Consider the following 15,633-nt stretch of genomic DNA (forward strand, 5'->3'; position numbering starts at 1 on the left):
ACAGACCCACAGTGTCTCCTAACGAAGTCTGGACATGTAGGAAAAGCAGAATTTTTGATAGGAGATGTGTACGGACACCCTTCCTCCCCAGCTCCCCAGCCCTGCCATTTCCCTCATCAGCAACTGGGGACTTCAGATCACTCTTGTGAAAATCGAACCTTTTGCCACTCAAGTTTGTAGCTGAATGGTACAGCTCATGTGCACTAATTCCCACCTGCTTTCCTTCGAGAACTAGCTGCAGACACACACAGAAGGGTTTTTCTTAAAAGCAAACAAACAAAAAAGAAATTTGGAACAGTTTAATAAAAGATAGAAGACACTCGTCCACTGTATGTCAAGTCCAAGCTGCCTCCAGTGAGGTCCACTGCCCACAAGACATAATCTTTCTTGAAATATTTTTGACAGACAGATTGGAAGGGATAGACCAAAACACAACAAAGGAGCTGGCTTAAGAGACAAAGAGACTCCTGAAAGACGAGGCAAGCTTCAGACTCCCAGCAGCTCAGAGCAGCACCTGGAGAGTTGAGAGGTACCTGAAAGCATAAAGATTAAGGGGAAGAGGAAAACTGGGAAACTACGGAAAGTGCATGTGCCCATGGAGTCTGATGCAAAGATGCCTTTAGAAATGACCAATTTAATCAGGACATGTGGAAATATGTGAGAGATCACTGAGACTACATGCACAGCCTAATATGCAGAGCAGGGGAAACACAATGTCAAGGACAGATCGATATCTCTCCTCTCCAGATTAACACCCTTCCCGAAGATTTCCACTCTTTCATCATGTTCATTGAAGTATACTAAAATAATCACCAATGGGCCCTCTCTAAGCACTGAAGGGAGACTGATTCCAGCATTACAGATTGTCTCATCGGAGCATGGTTATGTGCAAGAGGTGGAAATGTCTGGCTCTGGAAGCCCCGATTCCCATCTCTTAACTAGGCAGGACTCGTAGAACGGGGCAAGAAGGGAGCTCATTGACATCTCGCCACACTCCCTTTTCATTCCCTGCACAGCCAACAAAGTGTGACTTCATTTTGGGGGACAAAAAGGAGGAGGCTGATCTCACCCCAGGCCAGACCCCATCAGTGCAGATGTCTCTGTCCAATCCAGTTCTCTGCACTTCCCTTTCTCGTCCAAAGAGGGAACTAAGTTGTCTCAGCTGAGCTGCTTTGAGATACCTTTCCTAATGACAAGCTCAGGCCCCGCAGGAGCCGCCTCCAAAATTTCCAGCACCACATGGCAACAGAGCTGCCCCAGGGCATCTCGGGCAGCAATAGTCTCTCTATGTGGTCAAATGAATCAAGCCCCAAAAGGAGATCCTAGTCATAAGTTGAGATCTTCTCAAAAAATAACTCACTGCAACAATTGACAAGAAATCCTCTTTTCCAAAACTTCACACAGTTTTTACCATTGCCAGATATTTTTTCTTTCTTATTAATTGGCAGCACCATGTTCATGCACTACAGGAATTAGCCTGTCGATGCGAGTGTATATATATATATATATATATATATATGTATATATATATATACACACACACACACACACACACACATTATTCATCAAAATACATTTGCTACCAACTCTCTGAATGGAGAAACTTTGTTCAGAGGAACAACTTTATTTAAATCAAAATGTTTCAGCTCTCTTCTTCTGCCTCTATGTCCTTCCTTCTTCCTCGGCCTCTTCTCTCTTTACGGAGTTCTCCAGGGAAAGATTCACTGAATCACAGCACTTAGGGTGGACGAGACCTCTGGACGTCATCTAGTCCCAGCCGCCCTGGTCAAAGCAGAGGGAACTAGAGGAGGTTGCCCAGGGGCTCCCCCCACTTATGCATTGGCCACAAGGGTGCTGAGAGTGCGCTCCATCCACTGTGCAGGCCATTCATAAAGGTGTTAAACAGTCCTGCCCCACATGGTGATCACTGAGGGATGCCGCTATTAACCGGCTGCCACTTTTAACTTGTACCACTGATCACAGCGTTTCAGCCTGATGGTCCAGCCAGTCTTCCACCTGCCTTATGGTCCACTGATCCAGGGCAGAGCTCAACAATTTGCCTCTAAGGAGACTCTGGGGGACTGTGCCAAAGGCTTTGCTAAACTGAAGGTTCACAGAATCCCCTGCCTTCTCCTTGTGCGCGCAGGCATTCATCTTATGGCAGAAGGCAATCAGGTTGGTCAGGCATGCTTTCCATTTCCCCTTGGTCAACGCATGCTGCCTCTTCAAGGCCTTCTTCAGATGGTTTCCAGGAGGATTTGCTCCATCACCTTCCCAGGGACTGAGATGAAGAGGACCAGCCTGTCATTGCCCAGATCCTCCCTCTTGCCCTTCTGGAAAACGGCTGAGATGTCTGCCTTTTCCCAGTCATCAGGAACCTCCCTGATTACCCTGACATTTCACAGACAATTGGGAGCAGCATGGCAGTGACTCCAGCCACCTCTCCCTGCACCCTGGGGTGCTTCCCGTCTGCTCCCGTGGACTTGTGTGTGCCCACTGGACAAAAGTCCTCCCCAGCTGCATGGTCCTCTACCATGGGTGAAGCTTTGCTAACACAGATGCTGCCAAAGGACTCGGGAGCCAGGGAGGCCTGGCAGTAGACAAGACCAGGAAAAGACAAGGTGAAAGAGGCAATGAGCTCCTCAGCCTTTCCCCTCTCTTTGTCACTACGTCCCCTGCCCCACTGAGCAGGGAGAACACATTTTCCTTGGCTGGCTGCCTTGTGCTACCCATGTACTTACAGAAGCCCTTCAGGTTACCCTCCCCATCCTTTCCTAGCTCTAGCTCCAGCTCCAGCTCCAGCTCCAGCTCCAGCTGAGCTTTAGCTTGCCTAACTTCATCCTAAACAGAATGGAACCCTCTCTGCTGCAGTCTGGGCAGTCATTCTGTTTTTCCTCTTACTTCTCCGCTATCTCACAGTCACTGCAGTGACCAACAACCTCCACATTCACATCCCCATCCAGCCTGAGCTTCAGGCAAGAAACCAAGGGGAGGATGGCACCATCTACTTAGAGGCACAAACTACAGAGGTACAGAAATCACACCACAGAAAAACTTGTTCTTCTCCCCTCACCCCTGAGGGGATCCAGCCAATGGCCTTTCAGGTGGTTGAAGGTGGATGCAAAGAATTTCCATTGTAATGTCGATATGCCTGAGGCAGTGCCTCCCAGGCTGCCCTTACAGGCAACAGGGAGGAGGAGGTGTTCACCTGCCTTCTTTTAGATGGTCGCATAAAGCACAAAGGACTCCTGTCCCAGAGACATTTGCTCTGTGCTTGAAATGGGGCCTGAGATCATAGGCTTCTAGGGTAACTCAGGTTGAAGGGACACAGGAGGCCTGTAGTGCAACGTGCTGCTCAAAGCAGGATCAGATAGAGGGTCAGAAACCAAAGAATGCTGCTGCCAAAGGACTTCTGGGTGTGATAGAGAAGGAGAAGGCAGGAGAGGGCTGACAGGGTGATCCCATGGACAAGAAGCTTTCCTTTTCCCCCTTCTCCCGAGAATGAAATCCTCAGCTCTCCACAGAGAAGAAGCTGGGAAACAAACTTTGCCACTAACATGGAAGCAGAGAAGCTCCTGAGTCCCTTACAGACAGAGGCTGGTCCAAAGGCCACCACTCCAATGGCACCAGACCCCCAGGCATGCCTGCCTTCTTGCTGGGCACCCTCCAGCCCCAGGCAGGAAGTGTGTGGGGAACAGAGTGGGGTGTGCAGCCTGCATTCCTGGCCACCCAGCAGGTGTGGTGGGACCTTGCTCCTCTAGATGAGACTGGGCTCTCCTGCATTTCCCCAGTGGGAAGCCTGCATCCCCTCCAGCTGGGAATACAGCCCGGCAGAGAGGGCCATCATGGGAAACATGAGCTCTATTCCAGGGTGTGAGGAGAGAGGGGAGGGCAGAGGGGGATCTGCTCATGCCCTGGGCAGTGATTCCCTCCCTGCACCCAGGACAACCCTGCTGATGCACTGTAATCCGTGAGCCCAGGAGATGGGACTGCAATCTGCTCTGGCTCTAAAGATTTCTCAGCCCTTAAGGCCCAGGATGCAAAGCACCGGTCTGGAGACACCTCAGCAGTCGAAGGGGCTGAATGCCTGGCATGTTCCTGAGAACTTTTCTGCAGTCTCCTGGCACTGGTTTGACTCCTGTTGCCCATGGAGCAGAGACTCCTTTTGAGGATGAACTCGCTCACTGTGTAACTCTGAGGACAGGCTTGACCAGGCAGTACAAATGCCAGCAAGGCCTCAACCCCACAACACTGTTCCCTGACCCTCACTCCGCCTTCCAGCTGCTTCCTCCTAGAGGATTTGTGTTGGGAGGGACCACCAGAGATCTCCAGCACCATGATCTGCTCTGAGCTGGGCTAACTTGACAGTTAGATCAGGTTGGTAGGTGCTTTCTCCAGGAGAGTTTTGAAAAATCTCCTGGCACCTGCCCCAGTGCTACTCAAGTACCATGGTTATTTCTTTATTTTTTCCTTAATCACATTTGAAATTTCCCTTACTGCATCTTCTCCTTTTTTGTCTCTTCTCCTTTCCTCCCCTTGGCCCCCAGACAGACTATCCCACCAACTTTGACTGAGGACAATCACAGCCTCACCTCCAAGCACAGCCTTGCTGGGATCTCCTGGGACCACACAGGCAGGTCGTGGTGGCCAGCTGCAAGCAGAGCTATGCACTGCAGGTCCCTACATGGTCTCAGATGAGAATGTATGGAGACATAACATGACCGAGGCAGAGCCTGTGGGCTGACACCAGGGTTGAGGCAGGATCAACAGGCATGAGAAGAGCAGACCTCCAGCAGTTCCTCTCCACACCCAGGCTGGGAGTGATGCACCGGGCAGTGCTCCTGAGAGAGCATGGTGGCACAGGACAGGGGACACTGTGAGCTGCAGTGCCGGGCACTGATCATCTGTGCTGGCTCTGGGAGTCCTGGCAGGTGCTGCTGGTGCCTGCAGCCCTTGAGAAACCCCCAATCCTGCTAGCAGCAGTGAGTCCCCGTAATGACCATCAGGAGCTTGTGGAGTGTCATGGCTCCCATCTGCGCCTCATCCCTGCCCTGGCCCAGCCCTGCTACCCTCTATGTGGCCCCACTGTGCAGGCACTGCACAGGACAGGGTGTGTTCTGGGGTGAGGAAACATCCCCCTCACCATGGTCCCCATGACAGCCCTTGGTACCCCATCCCCCTCAGCCCTCCTGCCTGGCAGCCTCCCAGCAATCCCCAGCCCCTGCTCAGACCTGATCCTGTCCCCCCGGCATTAGCAGAAGGCCGTGCTCTGGGGTCTGCTGTGGTCTGGACCGCACAGGGAAGCGAAGCAGGGTGGCCATTCCCCCCATACAGGTGCTGAGTCCAGCAGGCAGATGGAGTTGGTCACAGTCAAAGATCACCCCTCACCGGGACCATGGGGAAAGGCCAGTGCTGGAAATAGCTGGTGTGAGAGGCTGGGTGTGAGGAGTTTCCTGGGGCAGTTTCTCCTCTCTGTTCATTCAGCAAAAAGCTGCGCTGGATCTTTGCACTGAGGCAGTCTGCTTGAGGGCCCCCATGGGAGGAGGATGGTCTACAGGCCCAGCAGATGACCCCAGGACCTCCTCTGCATGCTCCCTGACAGCCCTGCGGAGGACCCAGCAGAGGCCTCATCCTCCCAGGGCTCACAGCTGGACATCCAGTCCTCCAGCTGGGCATGGAGCCTTCTCTGGGGGTCATTTTTGGGATAAGGACCAGCACACAGAGTGGATTGGATTGTCTCAAGGAAATGTGCTGGGGACAAGGCATACGGGAGAGCAGCTTTGGAGGAAGAGGACAGCCTTCAGGCACTGCACCTGCAAGAACCTAGTTTATTACAGAGATACTGTGAGGGAGTCAGCTCTGACCCAGTGTTGGACACAACTTTATATGGGCAGCAGGTGAGACAGAGCAGTCTCAGTGAAGGTGGAATGAATCCATGCGTTTCTGTAGCAACAGGGTGACAAATAATAATAACAACAGGAATAATAGTCATAATAAAAATAAAGTGAACAAACAGAGCTCAGTGCTGGTATGGGACACAGGGGAAGTCATTTGTGGAGAGCAATGGCAATGTTATCACTGCTGAAAATTGTCCATGAAATCACTTTCCTCAGGGCATCTTTGAGCTCCTTGTTCCTCATGCTGTAGATGAGGGGGTTCAGAGTTGGAGGCACCACTGCGTACAGAACAGTCACCACCAGATCCAGAGCTGGGGAGGAGATGGAGGGGGGCTTCAGGTAGGCAAACAGGTCAGTGCTGACAAACAGGGAGAACACAGCCAGGTGAGGGAGGCAGGTAGAAAAGGCTTTGTGTCGACCCTGCTCAGAGGGGATCCTCAGCACAGCAGTTAAGATCTGCACATAGGACAGCACAATGAAAAGGAAACACCCAAAGCCTAAACAGGCACTAACCACCAGAAGCCCAACTTCCCTGAGGTAGGAGTCTGAGCAGGAGAGCTTGAGGATCTGGGGGATTTCACAGAAGAACTGGTCCACTGTGTTGCCTTGGCAGAGTGGTATGGAAAATGTGTTAGCAGTGTGCAGCACAGAATACAGAAAACCACTGCCCCAGGCAGCAGCTGCCATTTTGACACAAGCTCTGCTGCCCATGAGGGTCCCATAGTGCAGGGGCTTGCAGATGGCAACAAAGCGGTCATAGGCCATGACTGTGAGAAGACAATATTCTCCTCCTAACAAGAAGGCAACCAGAAAGACTTGAGCAGCACATCCTGAGTAGGAAATGGCCCTGGTGTCCCACAGGGAATTGACCATGGATTTGGGGACAGTGGTGCAGACGGTGCCAAGGTCGAGGATGGAGAGGTTTAGGAGGAAGAAGTACATGGGGGTGTGGAGGTGGTGGTCGCAGGCCACGGCTGTGATGATGAGGCTGTTGCCCAGGAGGGCAGCCAGGTAGATGCCCAGGAACAGCAAGAAGTGCAAGAGCTGCAGCTCCCGCGTGTCTGCAAATGCCAGGAGGAGGAACTCGTTGAGGGAGCTGCTGTTGGACATTTTTCTATCTCCGGGCATGGGGGACTGTGCAAAGAAGAACAGACATTGAGAAGTTAGGAGAGAAGTTTCAAGCAAAGAAACCCCCAAACGTTACAGCTCTCATACAACCCCCCACATTGCCTCTCTCTTTACTGAGAGGCTCTCTGTGCAGCTCCCATGCTTGAGCTCCGCTTTGCCCTGGCTGAGTGTGCTGTGAGGAGCAGGCACCTCTGCCCATGGGCTCCACAGGAGTCAGTCCTGCTGTAAAGCAGTGGGCACAGGGGAACGAGGGTGACTAACTCTGACAGTCACACTTTCTGTCAGGTGAAATCCACTCATCGTGTAGAAGGGCTTTTCAGCATCTTCACTCTGAATTCTAAAGAATGAGGGTAGAGGACCAGAGTTTTAAGGATTTTTAAATAGTGTTTATTTTCTTTCATATGTCCTTGTCACCCCTGGGGAGTATGCCTTAAAGGCATACTGCTCAGCATTTCTGCTGAGAGTCCTGAGAAGATCGGATTTGTTGTCACCTACTGCAGAGGGAGGACAGCTAGTCTTTGTATTAGTCTTGTTCCCAGCTGTCCTGTGCTCTCACCTGTTGAGTGAAGGATGATGTTACCCTAGAAAGAAGCCAGCTCCTGCTGAGAGCAGACAAGTCCAGCTTCAAAGTGCACATCTCCAGACTTCTCACCCTTTCTCCGGGCACCTGACGGAGCTCTCCACACTCCCCTTCTAGCCAAGCACACACAGGGCTCTTTTCAGATGCCCACATACAGCTTCCCACCACCATCTCCATACTCTCAGCATCTCTGCACCTTCCTCATTTGTCTCTCTCAATGCTATGAGACAGCAGTGCCTTTCTAGAGGGCAGCAGCAGACTGCCAGGACACCTCAAGGAAACAGTGAAAAGACCATTAGGACTGGAGATGGGCTCTCCTTAAGGGAGAGTCAGCTCATTTCCCAGCCCCATGGACTGCATATCCTGGCGCTCCACAGGTTAGAAGGGGGCTGGGGGAATTTCTTTCCTGTGCAGACCCCTCTGTTCCACAACTTGCAGCATCAGTGTCTGAACTGCAGCTGAAAACACCCAACCCCAGAAAACCCCAAAATAAGAACCGGAGTGGCATGGACAGGATGGGAAACAAGGAGCAGCATCATGATCCTTCTGCCAAGGGAGGCAAGGAGAGAGACAGAGAGGCATTCTGGAAAGCCTTCACCTTACCTAGCTGGGCATGCCACCTCGCAGATGGTGACATCGCAGGCCAGTCACTCTCAGCCCCTTTGTCAGGTAGCATGAAATGGGCCCATAACAGGAGAGATGCTCCACTCCTCTGCCAGAGGTCTGGCTGCAGGTGAGGTGGTTCATGCCCTGCAGTTCCCTCTCATTCCCTGCCCATCCCTGCTGCCTGGAGCTGTCCCTGCTGCCAGCTCTTCCTCTGTCACAACATCTTCTCCCGGTCAGCGCTCACAGACCCCATCCCACCCTCTGTGTGCTCAGTTCTGCCCTGCAGAACCTCCCACATCAGAGCACTGTCTAGGGGCATCTCTGTGCATGCACGTCCTAAAGAACAAGTAACATAAACTCCTATGAGGCCACAAAGGTGATGTTGATGCTGTCTGTAGGCGAAGGTGGGGATGAAGTGGCTTCCTGACATTTCTCACTGACCTATTAATCTCTGAGAGTGAAGGTTTAGGAGTCCCACTTCCTTGACAAAACAGAAACCACATTCCTTCATTCTCCCTGCCAAAATTAGGAAACTGAAAGTGCAGATATGTGAAGAAAAGCTCCTTCCCTTTCAAGAAGCCCTTCTCTTGATCTCCTCTGAAAAGACCCCTTGGACATCTCCTGTGCATGAGCGAGAGCTGTGAGCAGCCCTGACCCACACAGCACCCTCTCAGCAGGAGAATGAACCTGCCCTGCCGGGGGTCGCTCCTCTCACCCAGAGGTTCTCCCCACAGTGCTGTGGGGAGCTCCCTAGGAAGGCTGAAGGCTGACCCTTGCAGGCAGCAGAGTCACTGCCCTGGGCACAGAAAACCCTGGCCCACAGGGAAACTGCTCTGAATCACAGCCCTGCACAGACCTGTGTGTCCTCCCAGGCTTCACACCCCTGCAGCCACCCCCGGCAGAATGGAGCTGCACGCCCTGTCCCTGTGACGGTGTGACAGGGGATCCCTGCTCTGAAGCATCTCCTCCTCTGCCTATGCACTGGAGGAGCGGGGAGAGTGATCCTTAAAAAGCCTATCTGGGATGGGATAGGTTCAGAAGACCCCTCCAGGAACCTCAGTAGCACTTTCCTGCAGCCAGAGACTTACTGTGTCAAGGGCTGTGAAGATTTCTCCCACAAGGAGCTCTCCTCTCTCCTCCCACTCCACACTGCCTGCCACTTCTCTCTGCCACTTCTCTCTGCCTTGCCTCATATGCCCCGAGGAGAGGACATTCCCCCCCCAGGCGGCACAATAAGGAAATGGGAACTATACAAGAAGATGGGGAGAAATGAAATAGATTGTGGCGACACGCCCTGGCATTAGGTGTTCCACGATCCATGCTACATAATCAGAAAACAGAGGACATAGAACAGATAGTGAGCAAGCTGGAACAAGCGAAAGGGGTGACTCTGCCATCCGCCCCACCTGGCTCACAAGATAGCAAACAAGAATCTAAGCCTAGTAACCCTTTCTCAGAGTTACGAGAAGAGTTGCATGATCTAAAAAACTAGGTAGCGCTGGTCAAAAATCAGGCCAGCCGACCCGAGTACTATCAATAGCGCAGCGGCCTGAAAGTTTAGAACCCCGGATTGTGATTCCGGTAGGACCTAGAAAACACAAAGTTTCTTTTTTAATTGATACTGGTGCACAGATAAGTGTTTTGGACAAACAGACAGACAATAGGTTTAATATCAAACCATCTAGACGATCATTTTTTATAAAGGGAGTTACAGGAATTGCTGAATCTTGTCCTCTGGCAAAACTTTGTGCCTGGCTCCTGGGAGACAAACGTCTTACCAAATTTGAGGTAGTAATAAACCCAAAGGGAAATGACAACATTTTAGGGTTTGATGTATTACGAGGAAGAAACTGGATACTCCCAAACGGTACCTGGTGGAGCTTTGGAACAGCTAACATCAAGCTTTTGCAAACCTCCCCCGCGCTGCCGCCTAGTAAGATAACTAATGTTAAACAATACCCTTTAGCATCTGCTGCACGATCTGGGATAAGCAAAGTCATTAGAGACCTAGAAGAGCAAGGGATTATAGAATGCACCCACTCCCCCTATAACTCTCCGGTGTGGCCTGTCAAAAAACCAAATGGAGAATGGCGATTAACAGTAGATTATCGCCGATTGAATGCTAATACTGCTCCCCTCACGGCTGCGGTCCCCAATATAGCAGAACTGGTGAGTCAGCTTAGGACTGCAGCCCACCGCTGGATGGCCGCACTAGACGTAAAAGATATGTTCTTCATGGTCTCGCTAATAAAAGAAGATAAAGACAAATTTGCTTTCACCTGGGAAGGCATTCAATATACCTTCACTCGGCTGCCCCAGGGATACAAACACTCCCCCACCATCACTCATAACGCATTAGCAAAAGTCTTAGATTCGCTTGGTACAACCCCTGTGTGGAAGAATTGTTAAGCGAAAAGGGGCATGATCTCTGAGAAGTGAGCAATCCTGCTTTCATGATGAAGGGAGGGCCTCACGTGTATGCGAGGTGCCCTTGAGCATTCCTAGACCATTACAGAAGGGGAAGACAAGTAGTGGTAAACAAGTAAAGGAGGGGGCCGACAAGCCCCTCCACATGAACAGCAACCTTGCACCAATCATATATCTGCTTTAGGCGTGTGAACAGAGACTGTAAGCCAATCATATAGCTGTTGCTAGCACATGTTTATTGCCTGTCTATATATACTCTGTAAAAGCTTGAATAAAGGGAGAATGATCATACTCACATTGAGACTCATCGTTACTCCAGGTCCATCTCCCACTCCGACATCTGGTAGCAGAGGATGGTTACGCTCAACTAAGATCTCCGAGACTGCGGTAAGCAGCTAGAGGAGGGGAGTGGGAAACCTCAGCTGAGAGAGGTGCTAGCCCAAACTGCAGCAGGCTAGACACTGGTGTGGGGTCGCGCCCCGTCTCTCAGGCGCAGCTATGGAAATTGATGCTGCAGCAACGCTACTCGCTGGAATCCTCGCTAAGAGAGGGACAGATGCCCCGGCGAAGCAGTTACACGATCTGATCAAGTTGGGACGGCGTTGGGGTCACTTTTCTGACACCCACCTGTTGTTTTCGGTGTCTGAGTGGCGAGACTTTGGGGGAACAATGTGGCAGAAGACGATTGAGGGAGGCGAGAAGGAGGAAAAGGCAATAAAAGCTGTTTGCGCGCTTTGGAACACCATACTAGAGACTTTAACGGCAGTGTGCCGGTCTGTCAGGGAGGCACTGCAAAGGGTGCGGGAGAACTCCGAGGGGGAGGCATCGTCAGCGCCGTCGCCCGCTGCGTCCCAGAAAGCGGAAGTTTCCTCAGAGCCGGCTGGTCCGAGCTCTGAGGCAAACGCGGAAGTGCACCCGGAGGAGGTTCAAAGAGGGGCGGCGGCCGCGCCCCTTGCTGACCTCACAGACTTGGGTGGAAAGGAGTGCCGACCCCCTCCTAGTGCTTCCCCCCCCGCCGCCGCCTGCCGCGAATCCCCTGCATCCACCGTTGCCGCTGTCTACGCCACCTCAGCGGCCGCCTCTACCCTCCTACAACGAGACCACCCGCTCGCGACAGACGTCATCAGAGTCTCCTCCACTGCCTTCGTCCAGCGAGTCTTTGGGGGATAACACGGCTGACACCAGAAATAAAGCACCGCCGTCACCAGGAGAAACCGCAAGAGCGCTGCGGGAATTATCGGATCACCTGAAAAAGGTGGAACTGCAGACACAGGAAAAGGAGAGGGAGGTCCCTCCCTGCTTAATGAATCCCCTCGCCGGACTTCCAAGGGAGTCCCGCTGGAGTGGTATTATCAACGACACTATAATAGAAGGACAATGGAAGCCTGTTGCGGGGTCCGAGGGCCCCACAGCACTGGCGTTCCCCGTGCTACAACAGAATGGTCAGGGGAAATGGGAACCACATGATTGGAAAATTTTACAACAAGCTCGTAACACCATCTCAACCTATGGGGGAGGGGCACGAAGTGGCGGCCGCCCCTCAGCGCCAGCACCAGCACCGAGCTGCTGCCCGGCCTCCCCGCCTCCCCCTCCCGCTCCTCCTCCCCCCCCTCCTCCTCCCGCGGCAGCGAGCGAGCGAGATGCCGGCCGCCGGGGCTTGGGCTAAGCATGAGCAGATCCTGGTGCTCGATCCGCCCACCGACCTCAAATCTAAAGTAATGCTACAACCTTTTGACTATGACCCTCAGAGATAATGGCTCTAATTCTCTTCCTTCACTTCTTGTTGTAATTGCAGCCAGTCCAACTGCAATTAAACGATATTGTCATGCTTAATGACCTACAAAAAATATTAGGAGCCATTAATTGGCTCTGACCAGTGCTAGGACTTTCCACGGAACTGCTACACTCCCTTTTTGAAAAGCTCAAAGGGGACCATGTATCTTTGGACTTCTGACGATGTTTCATCCCAAAAAATTCTTAGTTAATGGAACTGTCCACACTCGAACAAAGCGGTCCACCCACGGCTTTACGTCAGGTTGCGATAGTAACGTAGAATTTTGGAATCCAGCAGAACGTATCTTGAGTAGTATTTTTGCAGGAGTAGGGACTGCTCATGCTTTATCACAACTTAACAGATTAGGATTCTGGCTTGCAAAAGAAGCAAATGCTACTAGTACTGCTTTAAGCGCCTTATTAACAGACATAGATTCAATTAGATACGCCACCTTACAAAATTGGACTGCAATTGACTTTTTGCCATTGGCCCAAGGCCATGGCTGTCAGGACTTTGAGGGAATGTGTTGTATGAACCTGAGTGATCATTCTGAGTCAATACATACAAGCATTACAAAATTGAAGGAGCTAACAAAACTGCAAGAAGATGATGGTGAAAACTTGTGGGGACTGTTTGATTGGTTGAATATGCTTGCTGTAGGGCCTTGGTTAAAACGCATACTGATTCTAGGACTTATTGTAATTTTTATGTTTGTTGCAATACTAATCTGTGTACCATACTTGTTGAGCTGCGTGCGAAGAATGATTGACCGGAGTATGAAGCAAGTCATGACCCTGCAGATCCATACAGCCTTAGCCCTTCAATTAGTAAAAGAAGGGGGAGAAGTGGAGGGTCATGACAGGGTTAAACTGGTGGAAAGTTGCAAGCAGCAAGCAACAGGAACCTCAGACAAATGTATCGAAGGACACTGGTGCAGCTGGAATTGATACATCCTGAGAAAGTACAGATAAACTAGCAGAAGCCAGTGGGAACCAAGGTTATGGGCAAGACAGCTTTTCTAAACAAGCAGCAAGGTACAAGGCATGACCGCTGCGTGCGTGATCGGTGTAATGATTGGCTACCTGTGACATAATCTGCATGATGATTGGCCTAGCAAAGTGTGTCTGTGAAACCGCTGAAGCAGCTAACTTTTAAATAAGCTCAGAAATAAACAATAAATGTCTCAGGACGCAAAAAAAAAAAAAAAAAAAGGTGGAAAAATATAACAGGGAACAGGACCGCCACCCGTAGTAAACGGGCGGCCATAGGGCTTTCACCAGATTGTAATGATAAGGTTACCTTACTCAGTCCTACTGAAAGAGTGTTTTTGTCTCTCTGTGCCTGGGGCAACAGCAGGCAACGCCTTAACCTATTAGAGGGCCAAAATAGCCTGCGACATGCTATTCTGCAAAATAGGGCTGCAATTGATTTTTTGCTATTAGCGCAAGGCCATGGTTGTGAGGATTTTGAAGGTATGTGTTGCATGAATTTGTCTGATCATGGTGAATCCATTCACAAACAATTACAGTGGTTGAAGGAGCACCAAGTAAAATCCATCAGAACCATGGGCTATTAGACGAATGGCTAACTAACCTGTTTGGAGATCTACCGTAGTGGCTAATAGGGTTGCTTACTGAAGGCTTACGCATATTGATAATCCTTGTAGTTATAGGTTTGTGTTTATGTGTAGTATTAAGCTGTATTAAGAAGGCTCTGCTGAAAGTAGTGAACCAAGCCTGGATTGCTCAAAAACAAGAAGGGGGAATTGTGGAAGAATGGTTAAGCGAAAAGGGGCATGATCTCTTAGAAGTGAGCAATCCTGTCTTCACAATAGAGGGAGGATCCCTGTGGCTATGTGAACTGTCCTTGAGCATTCCTAGACCATTACAGAAGGGGAAGATAAGTAGTGGTAAACAAGTAAAGGAGGGGGCTGATAAGCCCCTCCACGCTAGACCATTACAGAAGGGGAAGATAAGTAGTGGTAAACAAGTAAAGGAGGGGGCCGACAAGCCCCTCCACGTGAACAGCAACTTTGCACCAATCGTGTATTCGCTTTAGGTGCGTGAACAGAGACTGTAAACCAATCATACAGCTACTGCTAGTGCATGCTTATTGCTTGTCTATATATACTCTGTGTAAGCTCTAATAAAGGGAGAACGACCATACTCATATTGAGACTCATCGTTACTCCGGGTCCGTCTCCCACTCCGACAGCCACTGAAGAAGTCCCTAGGCCTGTGCAGCCTGTGATCCAGCCACCCTGAGGTCATCATTACCCCATTCCCTGTTCGTATCACCTGGGGGTGCAAAGAGGTTCAGGAGGAGGAAAACTAGAAGGTTTTAAGGGTGCAGAGACTAGAGCAGAGACCTTGGTGGGAGGTGCCTCTCCCATTTATGAAGCATGCTTGCCTGTATTTCGGAAGGTCTTGGCCTAAAAGCAGTGGTGGGATCCAGTTGTTTGGGCACTGGTAGGAAACCTGAGATGTCCTGGTGTGCTTGCCCAGCAACCACTCCAAAGGGCCATGGTTTTCCTAGAGGTCCCATGGTGTGTCTGCTAGAGGCACGTGGTTGTGCTGGACCCCCCTAGGCATCCGACATGGCCTTGCAGGCCTATTTCTGTGTTACTGAATCAAGTGCCTGCACTGGATGACATCAACTGTTTGCAATGTTGGGATCTGCATGTGTCTCAGCTTCCTAGTGAGTGGAGCTCTGGTAGCAGTGGGCATCTAGTATCATTTTAGGTGGCCATGGAAATTCCCTACCTGACCCCAACTCATGCTCTAGAAGGATGTAGGTGTCACACTTGCTCCATCAGAGCAAGCAGACACTGGCACATGCCTTGGACCACCTCTCTCTCTTCCAATGTCATCAGGTGTTTGTGTGTGAGCAACTGACTCCCACCCTCCATCTCCATTGAAGATAGACCAAGATCTTGCATGCAGACATTCATGCTGTGCTCACTTCCGTCTGGGACAGGGGAATCCCACCCCCTCTGTGTTTTTTATGGAGCTCATGAGAAGGATCTGAATCCCACACCAGCCCAGGGACTTCTAAAGCATCGTGAGAGGCCCAAACCAAGTCATCTGAATCAACACCTGAACCATGTGTCAATGAACTCCCTTCTTGTCCCCACCTAGGTGTCCTGCCTACTTAACGGATGGGAATAGAAGCTTCCAGAGTGGGATATTTCCACCTTTCATAGATAGCCATCCTCTGATGAA

General features: G+C 50.9%; 1 protein-coding gene across 1 annotated transcript in view; it reads right to left on the reverse strand.

Moving 5' to 3' along the window:
• Positions 1-6,164: 6,164 nt before the first annotated feature.
• Positions 6,165-15,633, reverse strand: part of LOC136993043 (olfactory receptor 14A16-like) — a gene marked incomplete at its 3' end in the record, with an annotated part of 30,828 nt that continues 21,359 nt past the window's right edge. Inside the window, exons 3-4 of the mRNA XM_067303061.1 lie at positions 7,287-7,362; positions 6,165-6,626 (exon numbers count right to left, since the gene is read on the reverse strand). Of these exons, the coding sequence (XP_067159162.1) occupies positions 6,165-6,626; positions 7,287-7,362 (538 nt within the window). The remainder of the gene's footprint in view (positions 6,627-7,286; positions 7,363-15,633) is intronic.

This window comes from Apteryx mantelli, chromosome 11 (assembly GCF_036417845.1).
Source record: "Apteryx mantelli isolate bAptMan1 chromosome 11, bAptMan1.hap1, whole genome shotgun sequence".
NCBI classification, from domain to species: Eukaryota; Metazoa; Chordata; class Aves; order Apterygiformes; family Apterygidae; genus Apteryx; species Apteryx mantelli.